The following is a 23,698-nucleotide window of genomic DNA, read 5'->3' as shown; positions in this document are numbered from 1 at the left end:
AACACTTGTAACAATACTCCTCTGCGGAGAAGGAATTTCTCCATGTTGTCCCCTAGTCCTCGTTACCACACAATAACTTATTATCATAACTAATGATAAACTTAATGACTTAAATTCCTTAACATTTTCAATTTTATCAAGTTTACTATTTCCAAAGTAATTAAGCTGGAGCAACAACAACATTCCAGCTCTCAATATTTCACAAATGTCATTCCGCGTAAATAACTATTAATCTTCAACAGAATCATTGTTACAAATTCAAAAGCTTATTTCATGACTGAGTGAACACTGATAATTGTGTTTAAGATAAAATTACAGTACATAATTCACCTAAGAATAGAGACCCCGGCCCACACACTTGACACCCGGCCCACACGGGTGTCAGGTGTGGGGGCTGGGTGTCAGGTGTGGGGGCTGGGTGTCAGATGTGGGGGCTGGGTGTCAGGTGTGGGGGCTGGGTGTCAGGTGTGGGGGCTGGGTGTCTAATTCTCACCCACTTAAAAATATATATAAAATGTGTGTATTATTTCATATTTTACTGTGTATAAAACATGTTTATTTCTAAGACTATGTTTGCATAGTTTTATTGAGGTGTGTTTCATTAACACTACACCTGCCCCACAGTGTGAAAGTCTCCCCCCCCCCCACACCTGCAGCAGGTGTGTGGGGGGGGGGAGGATCCTTCCTGTGGTACTGCAGGTGGTGCTGGGGGGAGTGAGGTCCCTGGTGGGGCTACCTGGTGGGGGTCCCTGGTGGGGGTCCCTGGTGGGGGTCCCTGGTGGGGCTTACCTGGTGGGGGTCCCTGGTGGGGGTTACCTGGTGGGGGTCCCTGCTGGGGGTTACCTAGTGGGGTCCCTAGTGGGGTCCCTGGTGGGGGTACCTGGTGGGGGTACCTGGTGGGGCTACCTGGTGGGGGTCCCTGGTGGGGGTTACCTAGTGGGGTCCCTGGTGGGGGTACCTGGTGGGGGTACCTGGTGGGGGTACCTGGTGGGGTGGCAGAGGGAGCAGTTGGTGAGGGCGAGGGAGAGGTTGTGGAGGAGGGGGCGGTAGTCGCAGTGATAGGGAGCCTCGGGTCTGAGGATGGTGGCTCCGTCGTCCCCGCAGGCCACGCTGAAGACCAGCTGCTCCGGCAGGTGGTGGGTGCGGCGGGCCGCAGGCACCGCAGAGAACACCAAGGCCGCACACCCGCTGGCGGCCATCGTCAAGCTCAAGAACGCCTGTAAGAAAACACACACTGTAGCGCCCTCAGTGACCCGTAACGGATTAAACGCCCACAAGAGCGCCCACTGTGTCCCATTGGCATGCAAATGCCCAGTGAGGTACAACACATCCTTGTGGGAAAAACAATGACAAATGCAAAACAAATTAAATGTCAAACAGTCCAGCAAAAACAAGTATGCTGGCAAGGCTAAAGCCATTTGGCCCATCCAACACGAATCTTGAGGTGAATGCATTATGCTCACCTGATGGACAAGGACAAAGTTATTTGCAACGACAAAGGAATATGTAGAAAACCGGGACTTCCTGAAATTATAGTCTGCAGACAATACCTCCTGAGCAGACATCATTAAGGTCCCAACAGAGCTTGATCAGGACACCTAAGGCTGCTGCTGCTGCTGCTACTTCACATGTACAAAGTCACATGTTTCAACAATACATATAACAAAGGAAGAACTCCACATGCACAACAGCCTCAAGCATAACTAAATATGCTAGGCTGAAGGAGACCTCGTAAGCCTATCACAAGACAAGGGCACCTCGCAGACCCCCCCCCAATATTGTGGGGTCTTCCGAGGTTGACCCCAATATTGTGGGGTCTTCCGAGGTTGACCCCAATATTGTGGGGTCTTCCGAGGTTGACCCCAATATTGTGGGGTCTTCCGAGGTTGACCCCAATATTGTGGGGTCTTCGGAGGTTGACCCCAATATTGTGGGGTCTTCCGAGGTTGACCCCAATATTGTGGGGTCTTCCGAGGTTGACCCCAATATTTTGGGGTCTTTCGAGGTTGACGCCAATATTTTGGGGTCTTTCGAGGTTGACGCCAATATTGTGGGGTCTTCCGAGGTTGACCCCAATATTGTGGGGTCTTCCGAGGTTGACCCCAATATTGTGGGGTCTTCCGAGGTTGACCCCAATATTGTGGGGTCTTCCGAGGTTGACCCCAATATTGTGGGGTCTTCCGAGGTTGACCCCAATATTGTGGGGTCTTCCGAGGTTGACCCCAATATTGTGGGGTCTTCCGAGGTTGACCCCAATATTGTGGGGTCTTCCGAGGTTGACCCCAATATTGTGGGGTCTTCCGAGGTTGACCCCAATATTGTGGGGTCTTCCGAGGTTGACCCCAATATTGTGGGGTCTTCCGAGGTTGACCCCAATATTGTGGGGTCTTCCGAGGTTGACCCCAATATTGTGGGGTCTTCCGAGGTTGACCCCAATATTGTGGGGTCTTCCGAGGTTGACCCCAATATTGTGGGGTCTTCCGAGGTTGACCCCAATATTGTGGGGTCTTCCGAGGTTGACCCCAATATTGTGGGGTCTTCCGAGGTTGACCCCAATATTGTGGGGTCTTCCGAGGTTGACCCCAATATTTTGGGGTCTTTCGAGGTTGACCCCAATATTTTGGGGTCTTTCGAGGTTGACCCCAATATTTTGGGGTCTTTCGAGGTTGACCCCAATATTTTGGGGTCTTTCGAGGTTGACCCCAATATTGTGGGGTCTTCCGAGGTTGACCCCAATATTGTGGGGTCTTCCGAGGTTGACCCCAATATTGTGTGGTCTTCCGAGGTTGACCCCAATATTGTGGGGTCTGGTGACGTTTCCTGGGTGTGGGAATGTGGGTGTGTTAGGCCTTGATGACCATACGCCACTACCTCCTCTAAGCTCACCCACTCATTAGCGACTATACACACAGCAACGACTATACAAACATACATATGCATACATATATACATACACACACTACTATACGCCACTGAATAAGGGAGTACCTAAGCAACAGAAGACAGCAAGTCACTGTGAGGGGTGAGGTCTCAGAGGCGAGGATCACCAGTGGAGTCCCGCAGGGTTCAGTTCTTGGACCTATAATGTTTGATTCATGTAAATGATCTCCCAGAGGAAATAGACTCGTTCCTCTCATTGTTTACTGATGATGCAAAAATTATGAGGCGGATTAAGACAGTGGAAGATAGTATGAGGCAAGAAGATGACCAAGACAAGCTGAAGGAATGGTCCAAAAAAATGGCTACTTAAGTTCAACCCAATTAAATGTAAGGTAATTAAACTAGGCGGAGGAAATAGGAGGCCAGACACTGGATACCGAATGGGAGTTGAAGTCTTTATGAAACAAAGATCTAGGAGTTGTTATCACGCCAAACCTGTCTCCTGAAGCCCACATCAAAAGAACATCGGCGGCGTATGCGAGGCTGGCTAACATCAGAACAGCCTTCAGGAACCTGTGTAAGGAATCTTTCAGAACCTTGTATACCACATATGTAAGACCAATCCTCGAGTATGCAGCCCCAGCATGGAGCCCGAACCTTGTCAAGCACAAGACTAAGCTGGAAAAAATTTATAGGAATGGCACTAGGTTAGTCCCAGAACTAAGAGGCATGAGTTACGAGTAAAGACTGAGTAAAGTGCACCTCACGTCGCTGGGAGACAGAAGAGCTCGGGGAGACAATCACCACATACAAAATTCTCAGGGGAATTGACCGGGGTAGACAAGGATGAACTATTCAACACTGGTGGTACATGAACAAGGGGACACAGGTGGAAACTGAGTACCCACATGAGCCACAGGGACGTTAGAAAGAACTTTTTCAGTGTCAGAGTAGTTAACAGGTGGAATGCATTAGGTAGTGATGTGGTGGAGGCTGACTCCATACACAGTCTCAAATGTAGATATGATAGAGCCCAGTAGGCTCAGGAATCTGTACCTCAGTTGATTGACAGTTGAGAGGCGGGACCAAAGAGCCAACGAGTTCACACACGCCCACACAAACACGCAATACTCAACAACCATGGACGAAGGACAGGAGACAATATGAAACACATTGAACCACAACACTAACGAGGCCAACAAGCTGACCAAACTAACGACGAAGCAACAATTACAGTCAGGGGACAACACACGGCTCAAAATTTCCAGGAAAATGTTCTGGCTATTGAACTCCAAACCAGTAAAGGACCAGTCGACATCAGGATGTGACCAACCACCAAACACACACCGAAACTACGACGTTGGTACAACGTTCGAACAAGTTTTAACACCTAACCAGTTATAACAACCAATATAGCAAGTTGTAACAACGTTCTAATACGTCATAAACACGTTAAGTCAAGATGTAACAACTTTATTACAAGTTGTAACAAGCGGAAAAGAGACAGTTTCGGTTTGTGTTTCCAGGGCTAACTGACCACCAACACGGTATTAACATTTGAGTCAAAATCGCCTTGAAAGGCACAACACAAGCATTAAGCTCTGATAACAGATCTCTGGCATATTTAGCATGCAAGAAATCAGCTTCAAATTTGTGAGGAATGTCTTTATTAATAATATTTAATTTATACAAAATAGGGGGATTGGATTACAGTAATTGTATAGCAGGTATTTGTAACACACACACACACACAACCCACGCATCTGGAAATAAGGGAAGTGACGGCCTGTTTGAGTGAGTGAGTGAGTGAGTGAGTGAGTGAGTGAGTGAGTGAGTGAGTGAGTGAGTGAGTGAGTGAGTGAGTGAGTGAGTGAGTGAGTGAGTGAGTAATTATCATCCACGTTACTTTGACTTGCTGTCTGGACATGTATTTGTATTCTATATAAAGGTCGACATTGTGCAGCCTAATTGTTGGTCCCTACTGGTTGACAGTGTAAACACGTGGTCTGGGCTGGTTGACAGTGTAAACACGTGGTCTGGGCTGGTTGACAGTGTAAACACGTGGTCTGGGCTGGTTGGCAGTGTAAACACGTGGTCTGGGCTGGTTGACAGTGTAAACACGTGATCTGGGCTAGTCGAGGGCGCGTGGTCTTACCTTAAAGTTACCAATCTTGTCGGCCAGCATGCCGGTGAGCGGGGGGCCGATGATAGCGATGACCGGGTTGAAGGCGTACACGACGCCCAGCTCCTTCTCGGTGATGCCCAGCGACCTCGCCTGCAGCGTCAGGAACGGGAACATGGCCATGGAGGCTGCCGAAGGAGAGGGGCGTCAGGTGGTGCTTCACCGCGGTAAAACAACAACAATATCGTGGATAACATTCCATTCACCTCGTAGCTCGAACCACAGTCCATTGGTTCAATAGCCAGCCTTCCTCAGGGAGGTTTCAAGTTTCAGTGGTGCAGGGGATTGGTGCTTCTGGGACTACGGGCTCACCATAGCCCGTGCTACTTGGAACTTTGTTCCAGGTAGCGAATCTTTAACAACAACGGTGCCTCTGGAATCTTCTCATCTGAAGGGTGTTGTTGGCTGAGTGGGTGGAGAGGCTGGCTATTGTCTCAGTGGTTGGCAGTTCGAGGCTCAGTGTCCAGGATTCACGAAGCAGTTACGCAAGCACTTACGAACCTGTACATCTTTTCTCAATCTTTGGCGGCTTTGTTTACACTTATTAAACATTTAATGAGCTCCGAAGCACCAGGAGGCTGTTTATAACAACAACAACAGTTGATTGGCAAGTTTTCATGCGTGTAAGCTGTTTAATAAATGTAACCAAATCCGTCAAAGATTGAGGAAAGATGTACACGTTCGTAAGTACTTGCGTAACTGATTCGTGAATCTGGCCCCGGGTGAATTGACAGTTACAACATATTTACAAAAGGATTAAATTTGATAAACTTTTTCAAAACATTTGAAGCACACGAGAGATAAAAATTACATTATATACTTAAAATACAGTAAGACTTTCTGTACATTCATGTGGCAAAGACTTGGTCTGGCTCTGGGCACCAGGTGGGCTGAAATTCCACTATTTGTTAAATAACATTGTTATGTTAATATATTAACATAGTAAAAATGTTAAATAACTGACCCTCTAGTCAACCTGTCTTCACTACACAGATTGGGTCACCAGAAGGCATAACATTAAGTTCTTTTCTGGTAAATACAGAGATAAAGAACTTATTTAAATTACCACACACACATCATCAGTTTTCAATTTAATTTTTGTTTGATAAATCGGGACAAAATATGTTAGTAATTTGCCTTCGACTGCCCCTCTATACGTACTGCATAATTTATCTTATTTCTTCAACATTTCTTGCTAGTTTGAGAAGTTTTTCTAAGAAGTCGCGCGGTTATATGTCCTTTACTAAGAATGTTGTGATGTTATAATTTGAGGCATCGTAATCCAGTACAACATGACCCCCAAGAGACTTGTCACATGCCAGCGACACGCTACATCATGCCAGCGACACGCTACATCATGCCAGCGACACGCTACATCATGTCAGCGACACGCTACATCATGTCAGCGACACGCTACATCATGTCAGCGACACGCTACATCATGCCAGCGACACGCTACATCATGCCAGCGACACGCTACAACACGCCAGCGACACGCTACAACACGCCAGCGACACGCTACATCATGTCAGCGACACGCTACATCATGTCAGCGACACGCTACATCATGTCAGCGACACGCTACATCATGTCAGCGACACGCTACATCATGTCAGCGACACGCTACATCATGCCAGCGACACGCTACATCATGCCAGCGACACGCTACATCATGCCAGCGACACGCTACATCACGCCAGCGACACGCTACAACACGCCAGCGACACGCTACAACACGCCAGCGACACGCTACAACACGCCAGCGACACGCTACAACACGCCAGCGACACGCTACAACACGCCAGCGACACGCTACAACACGCCAGCGACACGCTACAACACGCCAGCGACACGCTACAACACGCCAGCGACACGCTACAACACGCCAGCGACACGCTACAACACGCCAGCGACACGCTACAACACGCCAGCGACACGCTACAACACGCCAGCGACACGCTACAACACGCCAGCGACACGCTACAACACGCCAGCGACACGCTACAACACGCCAGCGACACGCTACAACACGCCAGCGACACGCTACAACACGCCAGCGACACGCTACAACACGCCAGCGACACGCTACAACACGCCAGCGACACGCTACAACACGCCAGCGACACGCTACAACACGCCAGCGACACGCTACAACACGCCAGCGACACGCTACAACACGCCAGCGACACGCTACAACACGCCAGCGACACGCTACAACACGCCAGCGACACGCTACAACACGCCAGCGACACGCTACAACACGCCAGCGACACGCTACAACACGCCAGCGACACGCTACAACACGCCAGCGACACGCTACAACACGCCAGCGACACGCTACAACACGCCAGCGACACGCTACAACACGCCAGCGACACGCTACAACACGCCAGCGACACGCTACAACACGCCAGCGACACGCTACAACACGCCAGCGACACGCTACAACACGCCAGCGACACGCTACAACACGCCAGCGACACGCTACACCACGCCAGCGACACGCTACACCACGCCAGCGACACGCTACACCACGCCAGCGACACGCTACAACATGCCAGCGACACGCTACAACACGCCAGCGACACGCTACAACACGCCAGCGACACGCTACAACACGCCAGCGACACGCTACAACACGCCAGCGACACGCTACAACACGCCAGCGACACGCTACAACACGCCAGCGACACGCTACAACACGCCAGCGACACGCTACAACACGCCAGCGACACGCTACAACACGCCAGCGACACGCTACAACACGCCAGCGACACGCTACACCACGCCAGCGACACGCTACAACATGCCAGCGACACGCTACAACATGCCAGCGACACGCTACAACACGCCAGCGACACGCTACAACACGCCAGCGACACGCTACAACATGCCAGTGACACGCTACAACACGCCAGCGACACGCTACAACACGCCAGCGACACGCTACAACACGCCAGCGACACGCTACAACACGCCAGCGACACGCTACAACACGCCAGCGACACGCTACACCACGCCAGCGACACGCTACAACATGCCAGCGACACGCTACAACATGCCAGCGACACGCTACAACACGCCAGCGACACGCTACAACACGCCAGCGACACGCTACAACATGCCAGCGACACGCTACAACATGCCAGCGACACGCTACAACATGCCAGCGACACGCTACAACACGCCAGCGACACGCTACACCACGCCAGCGACACGCTACAACATGCCAGCGACACGCTACAACATGCCAGCGACACGCTACAACACGCCAGCGACACGCTACACACTGCCAGTGACACGCTACAACACGCCAGCGACACGCTACAACGCGCCAGCGACACGCTACAACACGCCAGCGACACGCTACAACATGCCAGCGACACGCTACAACATGCCAGCGACACGCTACAACACGCCAGCGACACGCTACAACACGCCAGCGACACGCTACAACATGCCAGCGACACGCTACAACACGCCAGCGACACGCTACAACGCGCCAGCGACACGCTACAACACGCCAGCGACACGCTACAACGCGCCAGCGACACGCTACAACACGCCAGCGACACGCTACAACATGCCAGCGACACGCTACAACACGCCAGCGACACGCTACAACAGCGCCAGCGACACGCTACAACACGCCAGCGACACGCTACACACGCCAGCGACACGCTACAACACGCCAGCGACACGCTACAACACGCCAGCGACACGCTACAACACGCCAGCGACACGCTACAACACGCCAGCGACACGCTACAACACGCCAGCGACACGCTACAACACGCCAGCGACACGCTACAACACGCCAGCGACACGCTACAACACGCCAGCGACACGCTACAACACGCCAGCGACACGCTACAACACGCCAGCGACACGCTACAACACGCCAGCGACACGCTACAACACGCCAGCGACACGCTACAACATGCCAGCGACACGCTACAACATGCCAGCGACACGCTACAACACGCCAGCGACACGCTACAACACGCCAGCGACACGCTACAACATGCCAGCTGACACGCTACAACACGCCAGCGACACGCTACAACACGCCAGCGACACGCTACAACACGCCAGCGACACGCTACAACACGCCAGCGACACGCTACAACACGCCAGCGACACGCTACAACACGCCAGCGACACGCTACAACATGCCAGCGACACGCTACAACACTGCCAGCGACACGCTACAACACGCCAGCGACACGCTACAACACGCCAGCGACACGCTACAACACGCCAGCGACACGCTACAACATGCCAGCGACACGCTACAACACTGCCAGCGACACGCTACAACACGCCAGCGACACGCTACAACCACGCCAGCGACACGCTACAACACTGCCAGCGACACGCTACAACATGCCAGCGACACGCTACAACACGCCAGCGACACGCTACAACATGCCAGTGACACGCTACAACACGCCAGCGACACGCTACAACGCGCCAGCGACACGCTACAACATGCCAGCGACACGCTACAACATGCCAGCGACACGCTACAACACGCCAGCGACACGCTACAACACGCCAGCGACACGCTACAACATGCCAGCGACACGCTACAACACGCCAGCGACACGCTACAACGCGCCAGCGACACGCTACAACGCGCCAGCGACACGCTACAACACGCCAGCGACACGCTACAACGCGCCAGCGACACGCTACAACACGCCAGCGACACGCTACAACATGCCAGTGACACGCTACAACACGCCAGCGACACGCTACAACGCGCCAGTGACACGCTACAACACGCCAGCGACACGCTACAACGCGCCAGCGACACGCTACAACACGCCAGCGACACGCTACAACGCGCCAGCGACACGCTACAACGCGCCAGCGACACGCTACAACGCGCCAGTGACACGCTACAACGCGCCAGCGACACGCTACAACGCGCCAGCGACACGCTACAACACGCCAGCGACACGCTACAACACGCCAGCGACACGCTACAACACGCCAGCGACACGCTACAACACGCCAGCGACACGCTACAACACGCCAGCGACACGCTACAACGCGCCAGCGACACGCTACAACGCGCCAGCGACACGCTACAACACGCCAGCGACACGCTACAACACGCCAGCGACACGCTACAACACGCCAGCGACACGCTACAACACGCCAGCGACACGCTACAACACGCCAGCGACACGCTACAACGCGCCAGCGACACGCTACAACACGCCAGCGACACGCTACAACACGCCAGCGACACGCTACAACACGCCAGCGACACGCTACAACACGCCAGCGACACGCTACAACACGCCAGCGACACGCTACAACGCGCCAGCGACACGCTACAACACGCCAGCGACACGCTACAACATGCCAGCGACACGCTACAACATGCCAGCGACACGCTACAACACGCCAGCGACACGCTACAACACGCCAGCGACACGCTACAACATGCCAGTGACACGCTACAACATGCCAGCGACACGCTACAACACGCCAGCGACACGCTACAACATGCCAGCGACACGCTACAACACGCCAGCGACACGCTACAACACGCCAGCGACACGCTACAACACGCCAGTGACACGCTACAACGCGCCAGCGACACGCTACAACGCGCCAGCGACACGCTACAACACGCCAGCGACACGCTACAACATGCCAGTGACACGCTACAACATGCCAGTGACACGCTACAACACGCCAGCGACACGCTACAACATGCCAGCGACACGCTACAACACGCCAGCGACACGCTACAACACGCCAGCGACACGCTACAACATGCCAGTGACACGCTACAACACGCCAGCGACACGCTACAACGCGCCAGCGACACGCTACAACGCGCCAGCGACACGCTACAACACGCCAGCGACACGCTACAACATGCCAGTGACACGCTACAACGCGCCAGCGACACGCTACAACGCGCCAGCGACACGCTACAACATGCCAGTGACACGCTACAACACGCCAGCGACACGCTACAACGCGCCAGCGACACGCTACAACGCGCCAGCGACACGCTACAACATGCCACTCTACCCTACTTAAAAATAATCTACTTCACGAAAATCTGGAGTTCTCGAATATCTTAAATCTGATTTCTTTCTGATGCCAGGTCACTCAGTTGACTGATTAGCGTCTCCTCGAGTGTCTATAATGCGTTAAATATTTGTTCCCGTGTAGGCTCTATGGTATGGGGGTATAATATGGGGGTATAATATGGGGGTATAATATGGGGGTATAATATGGGGGTATAATATGGAGGTATAATATGGAGGTATAATATGGAGGTATAATATGGAGGTATAATATGGAGGTATAATATGGAGGTATAATATGGAGGTATAATATGGAGGTATAATATGGGGTATAATATGGGGGTATAATTGGGGGTATAATATGGGGTATAATACGGGGGTATAATTGGGGGTATAATATGGGGTATAATACGGGGGTATAATATGGGGGTATAATATGGGGGTATAATATGGAGGTATAATATGGGGGTATAATATGGGGGTATAATATGGAGGTATAATATGGAGGTATAATATGGAGGTATAATATGGGGTATAATATGGGGGTATAATTGGGGGTATAATATGGGGTATAATATGGGGGTATAATATGGGGGTATAATATGGAGGTATAATATGGAGGTATAATATGGGGGTATAATATGGAGGTATAATATGGAGGTATAATATGGGGGTATAATATGGGGGTATAATATGGGGGTATAATATGGAGGTATAATATGGAGGTATAATATGGAGGTATAATATGGAGGTATAATATGGAGGTATAATATGGAGGTATAATATGGAGGTATAATATGGAGGTATAATATGGAGGTATAATATGGAGGTATAATATGGAGGTATAATATGGAGGTATAATATGGAGGTATAATATGGAGGTATAATATGGAGGTATAATATGGAGGTATAATATGGGGGTATAATATGGAGGTATAATATGGAGGTATAATATGGAGGTATAATATGGGGTATAATATGGGGGTATAATTGGGGGTATAATATGGGGTATAATACGGGGGTATAATATGGGGGTATAATATGGGGGTATAATATGGAGGTATAATATGGGGGTATAATATGGGGGTATAATATGGAGGTATAATATGGAGGTATAATATGGGGGTATAATATGGGGGTATAATATGGAGGTATAATATGGAGGTATAATATGGAGGTATAATATGGAGGTATAATATGGAGGTATAATATGGAGGTATAATATGGGGGTATAATATGGAGGTATAATATGGAGGTATAATATGGAGGTATAATATGGGGGTATAATATGGATGTATAATATGGATGTATAATATGGAGGTATAATATGGGGGTATAATATGGAGGTATAATATGGAGGTATAATATGGAGGTATAATATGGGGGTATAATATGGAGGTATAATATGGGGGTATAATATGGAGGTATAATATGGAGGTATAATATGGGGGTATAATATGGGGGTATAATATGGAGGTATAATATGGAGGTATAATATGGGGGTATAATATGGAGGTATAATATGGGGGTATAATATGGAGGTATAATATGGAGGTATAATATGGGGGTATAATATGGAGGTATAATATGGAGGTATAATATGGGGGTATAATATGGGGGTATAATATGGAGGTATAATATGGAGGTATAATATGGGGGTATAATATGGGGGTATAATATGGAGGTATAATATGGAGGTATAATATGGGGGTATAATATGGAGGTATAATATGGAGGTATAATATGGGGGTATAATATGGAGGTATAATATGGAGGTATAATATGGAGGTATAATATGGGGGTATAATATGGGGGTATAATATGGAGGTATAATATGGAGGTATAATATGGGGTATAATATGGGGGTATAATATGGAGGTATAATATGGAGGTATAATATGGAGGTATAATATGGGGGTATAATATGGAGGTATAATATGGGGGTATAATATGGGGTATAATATGGGGTATAATATGGGGGTATAATATGGGGGTATAATATGGAGGTATAATATGGAGGTATAATATGGAGGTATAATATGGGGTATAATATGGGGGTATAATATGGGGGTATAATATGGGGGTATAATATGGGGGTATAATATGGGGGTATAATATGGGGGTATAATATGGAGGTATAATATGGAGGTATAATATGGGGGTATAATATGAGGTATAATATGGGGGTATAATATGGGGTATAATATGGGGGTATAATATGGGGGTATAATATGGGGTATAATATGGGGGTATAATATGAGGTATAATATGGGGGTATACTATGGGGGCTGCATCATATGTTTTGTAAAATACATTCGTCAACATTCTAAAAACTCAACATTCTGTTTTGTTAGTCCAATTCAACCAAAATTTAAGTCAACATTATCACATTATTTCACAGTAAGCCTAGATATGTCTTCACACAAGTCTTCCTTCTATTCTATAGCAGTTCGGTGACCAATAGTAATCTTTTATTAATCTATCATTATTTTCAATTATTTCTACGCTAATAGCTTCAACGTGTCTCTCAGTATTGAGTTCCTCTATCACTAGAGTTATCATCTTTATTTATTTTTATTTATTTATTTATATACAAGATGGTACATTGGGATTGTGAGGATACATAGGATAGTAATTACAATTTGTAAAGCCATATTGATACAATAATACAATACAGTATTCTTGATTGTATTACAATCTTGTAAAGGCATATTGCTGGTTCCCTCAGCGCCTGCCTCGGCTACCAGTGTGGGGATCACATGTTGTATAGTGTGTTATATACTCAAACAATATTAAATTTTCTTTCCGTTTATCCATGTTTTTGTTAGTGCAATAATACCTATGTTTCTGTGTGGACAAGTGCACTTTAGTACCGTAGTTTGTTTGTAATACTCTCCTTGTTTGTGAAGTACACCTTTATTGTGTTGCGCTTGCGGGGGTTGAGCTCTGGCTCTTTGGGTCCGCCTCTCAACTGTCAGTCAACCGTTTCTCAATTATCACTGCCCACCCCCCTCCTCCACCAACACTGCCCACCCCCCTCCTCCACCAACACTACCCCCCCCCCAACACTGAACTACTATTATACCTTCTAATCTCTCCACAATGACTCTTTACCGAGCCGTAATATTTCCTCTCTCCCCAATGGTATTCACGGTGAATGTTGCAAGCCTTACATGGCAACACACCTGTCAGTGTAGCACGCAACACCTGTCAGTGTGGCACGCAACCCCCCCCCCCCCCACACACACCGTACAATAAGGTCATCACATTGATAACACCCAAGTAACAAAAAAGAAGACAATCATCTATCAACAATGTTGTCCCATTCTTCCCGGGCCCGGCCGTCAATATTGATCCTTTGTTGGACTTCCTGGATGCTGGTGCTGGCCGGGGGAGCACCACACGCACCACTGACAGGCTGCTGGTGCTGGCCGGGGGAGCACCACTGACAGGCTGCTGGTGCTGGCCGGGGGAGCACCACACGCACCACTGACAGGCTGCTGGTGCTGGCCGGGGGAGCACCACTGACAGGCTGCTGGTGCTGGCCGGGGGACCACCACTGACAGGCTGCTGGTGCTGGCCGGGGGAGCACCACTGACAGGCTGCTGGTGCTGGCCGGGGGACCACCACTGACAGGCTGCTGGTGCTGGCCGGGGGAGCACCACTGACAGGCTGCTGCTGCTGGCCGGGGGAGCACCACTGACAGGCTGCTGGTGCTGGCCGGGGGAGCACCACTGACAGGCTGCTGGTGCTGGCCGGGGGAGCACCACTGACAGGCTGCTGGTGCTGGCCGGGGGAGCACCACTGACAGGCTGCTGGTGCTGGCCGGGGGACCACCACTGACAGGCTGCTGCTGCTGGCCGGGGGACCACCACTGACAGGCTGCTGGTGCTGGCCGGGGGACCACCACACGCACCACTGACAGGCTGCTGCTGCTGGCCAGCACGTCGGAAATACCGACATTTACAAACATTTAATACAATAGGCAGATAATTTGTTAGTATAAAACAGCAGCAATTAACTCATAGAAGACATGGCACAGTGGAATTTTCCTCCCCGTAGAAAACGAAAGATCACTACCACATGTCATTAAATTCACCACCTAATATTGGGTAACATCCTTAATACAGCAGTCTCTGGACTGTAAACATCACGAAACATCCTTAATACAGCAGTCTTTGGACTGTAAACATCATGAAACATCCTTAATAGAGCAGTCTCTGGACTGTAAACATAACGAAACATCCTTAATAGAGCAGTCTCTGGACTGTAAACATCACGAAACATCCTTAATACAGAAGTCTTTGGACTGTAAACATCATGAAACATCCTTAATACAGCAGTCTTTGGACTGTAAACATCATGAAACATCCTTAATACAGCAGTCTCTGGACTGTAAACATCATGAAACATCCTTAATACAGCAGTCTCTGGACTGTAAACATCATGAAACATCCTTAATACAGCAGTCTCTGGACTGTAAACATCATGAAACATCCTTAATACAGCAGTCTTTGGACTGTAAACATCACGAAACATCCTTAATACAGCAGTCTCTGGACTGTAAACATCACAAAACATCCTTAATACAGCAGTCTCTGGACTGTAAACATCACAAAACATCCTTAATACAGCAGTCTCTGGACTGTAAACATCATGAAACATCCTTAATACAGCAGTCTTTGGACTGTAAACATCACGAAACATCCTTAATACAGCAGTCTCTGGACTGTAAACATCACAAAACATCCTTAATACAACAGTCTCTGGACTGTAAACATCACAAAACATCCTTAATACAGCAGTCTCTGGACTGTAAACATCACAAAACATCCTTAATACAGCAGTCTTTGGACTGTAAACATCACGAAACATCCTTAATACAGCAGTCTCTGGACTGTAAACATCACGAAACATCCTTAATACAGCAGTCTCTGGACTGTAAACATCACGAAACATCCTTAATACAGCAGTCTCTGGACTGTAAACATCACGAAACATCCTTAATACAGCAGTCTCTGGACTGTAAACATCATGAAACATCCTTAATACAGCAGTCTCTGGACTGTAAACATCACAAAACATCCTTAATACAGCAGTCTCTGGACTGTAAACATCACAAAACATCCTTAATACAGCAGTCTCTGGACTGTAAACATCACAAAACATCCTTAATACAGCAGTCTCTGGACTGTAAACATCACAAAACATCCTTAATACAGCAGTCTTTGGACTGTAAACATCACAAAACATCCTTAATACAGCAGTCTCTGGACTGTAAACATCACAAAACATCCTTAATACAGCAGTCTCTGGACTGTAAACATCACAAAACATCCTTAATACAGCAGTCTTTGGACTGTAAACATCACAAAACATCCTTAATACAGCAGTCTCTGGACTGTAAACATCACAAAACATCCTTAATACAGCAGTCTCTGGACTGTAAACATCACAAAACATCCTTAATACAGCAGTCTCTGGACTGTAAACATCACAAAACATCCTTAATACAGCAGTCTCTGGACTGTAAACATCACGAAACATCCTTAATACAGCAGTCTCTGGACTGTAAACATCACGAAACATCCTTAATACAGCAGTCTCTGGACTGTAAACATCATGAAAACATTTCCCTTGTATGAACTTAATTATCAGTACCAAAATCGAGTAAATGTGGGGTCCACTAACCACTTTTGACATCTGGAGAAGAGAGCTATGATGTGTGAGTGGGTGGAGGACCTCAGAGAGAGAGTCGCCATTTAATATAACAACAAGTGTTGTTAGAGCAGAACACCTCTACAATTAGTACCCTTGGACCTGTGTTACGTGACTACGAGTGCTCCCATTACCAACACCAACTTTGTTTACAATAAGGAAAGTCCCTTCCGATCCCTAACTACCATAGCTTATTAGAGGCCTTTAATATTTAGATTTAAGATATATTCCGGCCAGGACCCGTAGCAAACCACCCAACAGGGTAAATATTATTTGACAATCAATATACCAATATTTCCTCTGATATAGCTGTCATATTTAGAATTCCTCGAATTGTGAGTGCCCTTTGACAGGTGGAATTGAAGAGGAATTAACACTAGTTACCCAGTACACCAGTGCATGGTGCCGAGCGGACAGCACGTTGGACTTGTGATCCTGTGGTCCTGGGTTCGATCCCAGGCGCCGGCGAGAAACAATGGGCAGAGTTTCTTTCACCCTATGCCCCTGTTACCTAGCAGTAAAATAGGTACCTGGGTGTTAGTCAGCTGTCACGGGCTGCTTCCTGGGGGTGGAGGCCTGGTCGAGGACCGGGCCGCGGGACACTAAAAAGCCCCGAAATCATCTCAAGATAACCTCAAGATGGTGTTGATGCCAGACTCAACCACCAGGATCATTTGGTGTGATCATCCTTCATCATAACTGGTGGTCCAGACCCACTATATACAAGCTGTAGTAGTGTTGATTGTAATAACATATGTAGTCTAAAATACTGTAGTAAATGTCTACTAACCAATAATTTATGTTGTTGACTACATATAAACCATAAATCTCCCAGAATGTGTAAGGAAGCAATTTGTGAGACATTTTAAATCACAGTATTGAAAAATACAAATTAACGTAAAATATAAATTACTATATACATTAATATAAATTAAATAAATATAAATCTCACAGGTCAATGCCCCACACACAAACACACAGCCTCTCCAGCAAGTTCCTTTAAGATACTCTTGCTTACAAGAACATAACGTACCCTACTTGAGAGTACCCAGCAGTTCTCTTCAGTAGTACTGTAATTAACACACGGTTGAGTCATCACTTGACAAGGTGATTCCTAAGAATATAATTTGTGGGGGTGTTGGAGAAGCTCTGTGTGAGGGGGAGGAGGAGTAGTCGTACTCTCTCACACAGAGACAGACAGGAGGGGGGGGGGGGGGGGAAGAACCCATTCTCTATTTATAGTTGCAGGTGTAAATCAAAGTTAACATGTCTGTGTGTTAATAAACATGTCTTAAAAACTAAATATTAGCTGCGGAAATGTTGAAAATCATTGTTCGTTTACATGTTACAAGTTTGTATTCAGATTAGTTGTGGAGAGGGGGGGAGGGGAGGGATAGGAGGGGGGGGGTGCTTCAACATGGCCGTCACTCCCTGGTCGGAACAGCCGTGTTATAGCTTGTTAAACAATAGACAAGTGCTCGTTAATTCAGCCGCCAAACTTACTGTTTATGAATGACAAATAGTTTAACTGCAACCCGTCCTCGGGCCAGGCTCGTTAAAGCTGCGGCCAATCCCCCCCCCCCCCTCTCTCCCCCTGGGACGCAATTATCAATCTGATCGTATTGTATATGAAAAATAAGTTTATTCTCATTCATATATGTATTATTCTGTGTGTGATTAGGCGTAAGTTAGGTGATGTTCTGCTGGGAGATTATTTGTAGTTCAAATACCTGGGTGAAGCATTTAGAGATTTTAGTGATTCGTGTCACTGAACAGGTTTAGACGACCTCTCTTTAGTAATTCGAACAGAGGTCGTTAGTGAAGCAATATTCGAGAATGATCGATCATCATCAGTTGAGACGTGTATAAGACATGTCTTGTTCATAAACAGTTGAGACGTGTATAAGACATGTCTTGTTCATAAACAGTTGAGACGTGTATAAGACATGTCTTGTTCATAAACAGTTGAGACGTGTATAAGACATGTCTTGTTCATAAACAGGTGATTTGGCGGCTGGATTAATGAGCATTTGGCCTTGGTTGATGGGGCCGGGTCGTTACACACGATTCACAACTGATTTCGTTCGAACATTTCTCGAACAGTGCTTTGCTGACGACCTCTGTTCGAGTCTACTCTAAATATTTCCCGCACTTGCTACGAATAGTTGCCAGCCGAATCCGAACATCTAAGCCTAGTAAAAATATAACAGATTTCTCAAATATAAAATATTTTGAATGGACAGCATGTTAACATTGAAGACTGCGTCTTAGGGGTCGGCCGCTGGATGGAATGAACACAGCTTGCAACAGTTGTGTGTGAAGCTTCACCTTGCTATAAATGAACATGAGAGAGCTGGCTAACGGGGACACCAATGGCCCTGGGCGCAATTAGAAACCATAAGGCCTATAACGCCTAATTTCTTTTCCCAAATATCCCTTGTGAACATAAGCATTAGGCCTACTCTAATTTCACTAGTTGCTTCTCGGCAAATATGATCGTTGAAATTACGAACCCTTTCAATAGTTAGAGTTTTGACTTCAAGATAAAGAAAGTGGTTATTGAGCCATCTGCGCCGCCCCATCTGTGGCGCCCCCATCTGCGCCGCCCCATCTGTGGCACCCCATCTGTGGCGCCCCCATCTGCGCCGCCCCATCTGTGGCGCCCCCATCTGCGCCGCCCCATCTGTGGCGCCCCCATCTGCGCCGCCCCATCTGTGGCACCCCATCTGTGGCGCCCCCATCTGCGGCGCCCCCATCTGCCCAGCAACGAGGAGGCCTGGTCGATGACCGGGCCGCGGGGACACCAAGCCCCGAAGGCGGATCTTGGCATCAGTGTTGGAGACTTCACTCAGCAAGAAAGTAGTGAGCCAGCGTTACACAGCTTCACAGTCAGTACACACACACACATTGCTGTTACCTAGCAGTAAATAGGTACCTGGGAGTTAGATAGCTGCTATAGGCTGCTTCCTGGTGGGTGTGTGGGTGGGTGGGTGTGTGTGTGTTTACTAGTTGTGTTTTTTGCGGGGGTTGAGCTTTGCTCTTTCGGCCCGCCTCTCAACTGTCAATCAACTGTTTACTAACTTTTTTTTTTCCCCCACACCACACACACACACACACACACACACACACACACCCCAGGAAGCAGCCCGTGACAGCTGACTAACTCCCAGGTACCTATTTACTGCTAGGTAACAGGGGCACTTAGGGTGAAAGAAACTTTGCCCATTTGTTTCTGCCTCGTGCGGGAATCGAACCCGCGCCACAGAATTACGAGTCCTGCGCGCTATCCACCAGGCTACGAGGCCCCTCGTAGTGTGTGTGTGTGTGTGTGTGTGTGTGTGTGTGTGTGTGTGTGTGTGTGTGTGTGTGTGTGTGTGTGTAGAGAAAAAAACAGTTGATTGACAGTTGAGAGACGGGCCGAAAGAGCCAGAGCTCAACCCCCGCAAGCACAACTGGGTGAATACACACACGACTTACATTCTTGTACAGCCGCCAGCGCACACACAGTGTTCCCGGCAGGTCCTCAATCCTAATTTTCCCCGGAATGCGACGCACTAAATCGTTTAACAACCAGGTGGCCATTTAGTGCTGGGTGAACAGATTTGTAAACCACTTAAGGATTTGCGCCTAGTCAATCCTCCCCGGCCAGGATACGAACCCAGGACAAATCGCTGGCGAAGCACGGGGTGATCGAGTGTGTTCCCACTGCGCCATTACACATCGTCAGTGAGGGTAGGTGGAGTCCTAAGGCCAGATTCGTGAAGCAGTTACGCAAGTACTTACGAACGTGTACGTCTTTCCTCAATCTTTGACGGCTTTGGTTACATTTATTAAATCTTTTACAAGCATGAAAACTTGCTAATTGTCTGTTGTTGTTATGAGCAGCCTCCTGGTGCTTCGGAGCTCATTAACTGTTTAATAATTGTAAACAAAACCGCCAAAGATTGTGGAAAGATGGACAGGTTCGTAAGTGCTTGCGTAACTGCTTCGTGAATCCGGCCCCTGGAGCTCAGGACAAAGTTGAATGTCGTCCTGAAAAACACTTTAAATATCTCTGGTCGATCTGGGACACATGTTCAGGGACACATGTTCAGGGACACATGTTCAGGGACACATGTTCAGGGACACATGTTCAGGGACACATGTTCAGGGACACATGTTCAGGGACACATGTTCAGGGACACATGTTCAGGGACACATGTTCAGGGACACAAAAACTCTAGTGGAAATGAATTGCTGCTGCCCCCCCCCCCCCAAAAAAAAATCGAGCTTTAAAGGTGCACCTGGATCAGAAATCTATTCAATTTCGAAGTCACAATTTTAGTCACTACATCACTATAGTGATGTAGTGACATCACTACAGTGATGTAGTTATTGTACTATAGTGATGTAGTGACATCACTATAGTGATGTAGTTATTGTACTATAGTGATGTAGTTATTGTACTATAGTGATGTAGTTATTGTACTATAGTGATGTAGTTATTGTACTATAGTGATGTAGTTATTGTACTATAGTGATGTAGTTATTGTACTATAGTGATGTAGTTATTGTACTATAGTGATGTAGTTATTGTACTATAGTGATGTAGTTATTGTACTATAGTGATGTAGTTATTGTACTATAGTGATGTAGTGACATCACTATAGTGATGTAGTTATTGTACTATAGTGATGTAGTTATTGTACTATAGTGATGTAGTGACATCACTATAGTGATGTAGTTATTGTACTATAGTGATGTAGTGACATCACTATAGTGATGTAGTTATTGTACTATAGTGATGTAGTGACATCACTATAGTGATGTAGTTATTGTACTATAGTGATGTAGTGACATCACACACACACACGATATTTTCTAACAATTAATTGATCAAGAAAATGAAGTTCAGACAGAAAAATTTCTTTACCTTCCATGCAATAACAGACAGAGGAATAAGACAGCTTTTCCTGACCATAAGTGATCAGGGAAAAGTATTGATAGAGCTCTCTCAGAGTACCTATTGCACCTCTGCTTTTCAACGGGGGTTGCACAACTCTGCACAACTTTTCTGCACAACTCTGCCATCTGCCTAACATAATATTAGCAACGATAGCAAGACGATGTATTTATGTATACATTATGGTCAATAGGATACGTTGATGTCTCTCTCAACGCTCAACAACACACAATCTTTTATACATTTATCTTCACTTGGGTTGTCATCTTTTACATACACACAATTCAGGTACTTCACACAATTAGCCTTGGACCAGCACCAGACTCAAACGCGCACATGTACAAGTACAATCTAATAATATCCAATAATATCCAAATAATATCCAATAATATCCAAATAATATCCAATATCATCCAAATAATATCCAAATAATATCCAATAATATCCAAATAATATCCAATAATATCCAAATAATATCCAATATCCAATAATATCCAAATAATATCCAAATAATATCCAATAATATCCAAATAATATCCAATAATATCCAAATAATATCCAATATCCAATAATATCCAAATAATATCCAATATCATCCAAATAATATCCAAATAATATCCAATAATATCCAAATAATATCCAATAATATCCAATAATATCCAATAATATCCAATAATATCCAATAATATCCAAATAATATCCAAATAATATCCAAATAATATCCAAATAATATCCAAATAATATCCAAATAATATCCAAATAATATCCAAATAATATCCAAATAATATCCAAATAATATCCAAATAATATCCAAATAATATCCAAATAATATCCAAATAATATCCAAATAATATCCAAATAATATCCAATAATATCCAATAATATCCAATAATATCCAAATAATATCCAAATAATATCCAATAATATCCAATAATATCCAATAATATCCAATAATATCCAATAATATCCAATAATATCCAATAATATCCAATAATATTCAAAAATAGATTTCCAATGTCAGAATTCCTCAGCTCAGCCGCCTGGAGTGAAGGTACTCATAGTACCCATGAGGTCGACGGTACACACACACAGTACCCATGAGGTCGACGGTACACACACCTATAGTACCCATGAGGTCGACGGTACACACACACAGTACCCATGAGGTCGACGGTACACACACCTATAGTACCCATGAGGTCGACAGTACACACACCTACAGTACCCATGAGGTCGACGGTACACACACCTATAGTACCCATGAGGTCGACGGTACACACACACACACCTATAGTACCCATGAGGTCGACGGTACACACACCTATAGTACCCATGAGGTCGACGGTACACACACACCTATAGTACCCATGAGGTCGACGGTACACACACCTACAGTACCCATGAGGTCGACGGTACACACACCTATAGTACCCATGAGGTCGACGGTACACACACCTATAGTACCCATGTGGTCGACGGTACACACACCTATAGTACCCATGTGGTCGACGGTACACACACACCTATAGTACCCATGAGGTCGACGGTACACACACACACACCTATAGTACCCATGAGGTCGACGGTACACACACCTATAGTACCCATGAGGTCGACGGTACACACACCTACAGTACCCATGAGGTCGACGGTACACACACCTACAGTACCCATGAGGTCGACGGTACACACACACCTATAGTACCCATGAGGTCGACGGTACACACACCTATAGTACCCATGTGGTCGACGGTACACACACACCTATAGTACCCATGAGGTCGACGGTACACACACACCCCTATAGTACCCATGAGGTCGACGGTACACATACCTACAGTACCCATGTGGTCGACGGTACACACACTATAGTACCCATGAGGTCGACGGTACACACACCTACAGTACCCATGAGGTCGA

The 23,698-nt window shown here is 47.0% G+C and overlaps 1 protein-coding gene across 3 annotated transcripts in view; it reads right to left on the bottom strand.

Moving 5' to 3' along the window:
- Positions 1 to 23,698, bottom strand: part of LOC123765227 (major facilitator superfamily domain-containing protein 6-A) — a 107,006-nt gene that overhangs the window by 24,027 nt on the left and 59,281 nt on the right. For all 3 annotated transcript variants that reach the window (XM_045753710.2, XM_069335551.1, XM_045753709.2), the window contains 2 exons: positions 5,036 to 5,190; positions 985 to 1,217 (listed from right to left, as the gene is read on the bottom strand). In XM_045753710.2, coding sequence (XP_045609666.1) covers positions 985 to 1,217; positions 5,036 to 5,190 — 388 coding nt within the window. The remainder of the gene's footprint in view (positions 1 to 984; positions 1,218 to 5,035; positions 5,191 to 23,698) is intronic.

Source organism: Procambarus clarkii, chromosome 33 (genome assembly GCF_040958095.1).
Source record: "Procambarus clarkii isolate CNS0578487 chromosome 33, FALCON_Pclarkii_2.0, whole genome shotgun sequence".
Lineage (NCBI taxonomy): Eukaryota > Metazoa > Arthropoda > Malacostraca > Decapoda > Cambaridae > Procambarus > Procambarus clarkii.
The sequence above is the reverse complement of the archived record's forward strand: the minus strand, read 5'-3'. Positions and strand labels throughout refer to the sequence as shown.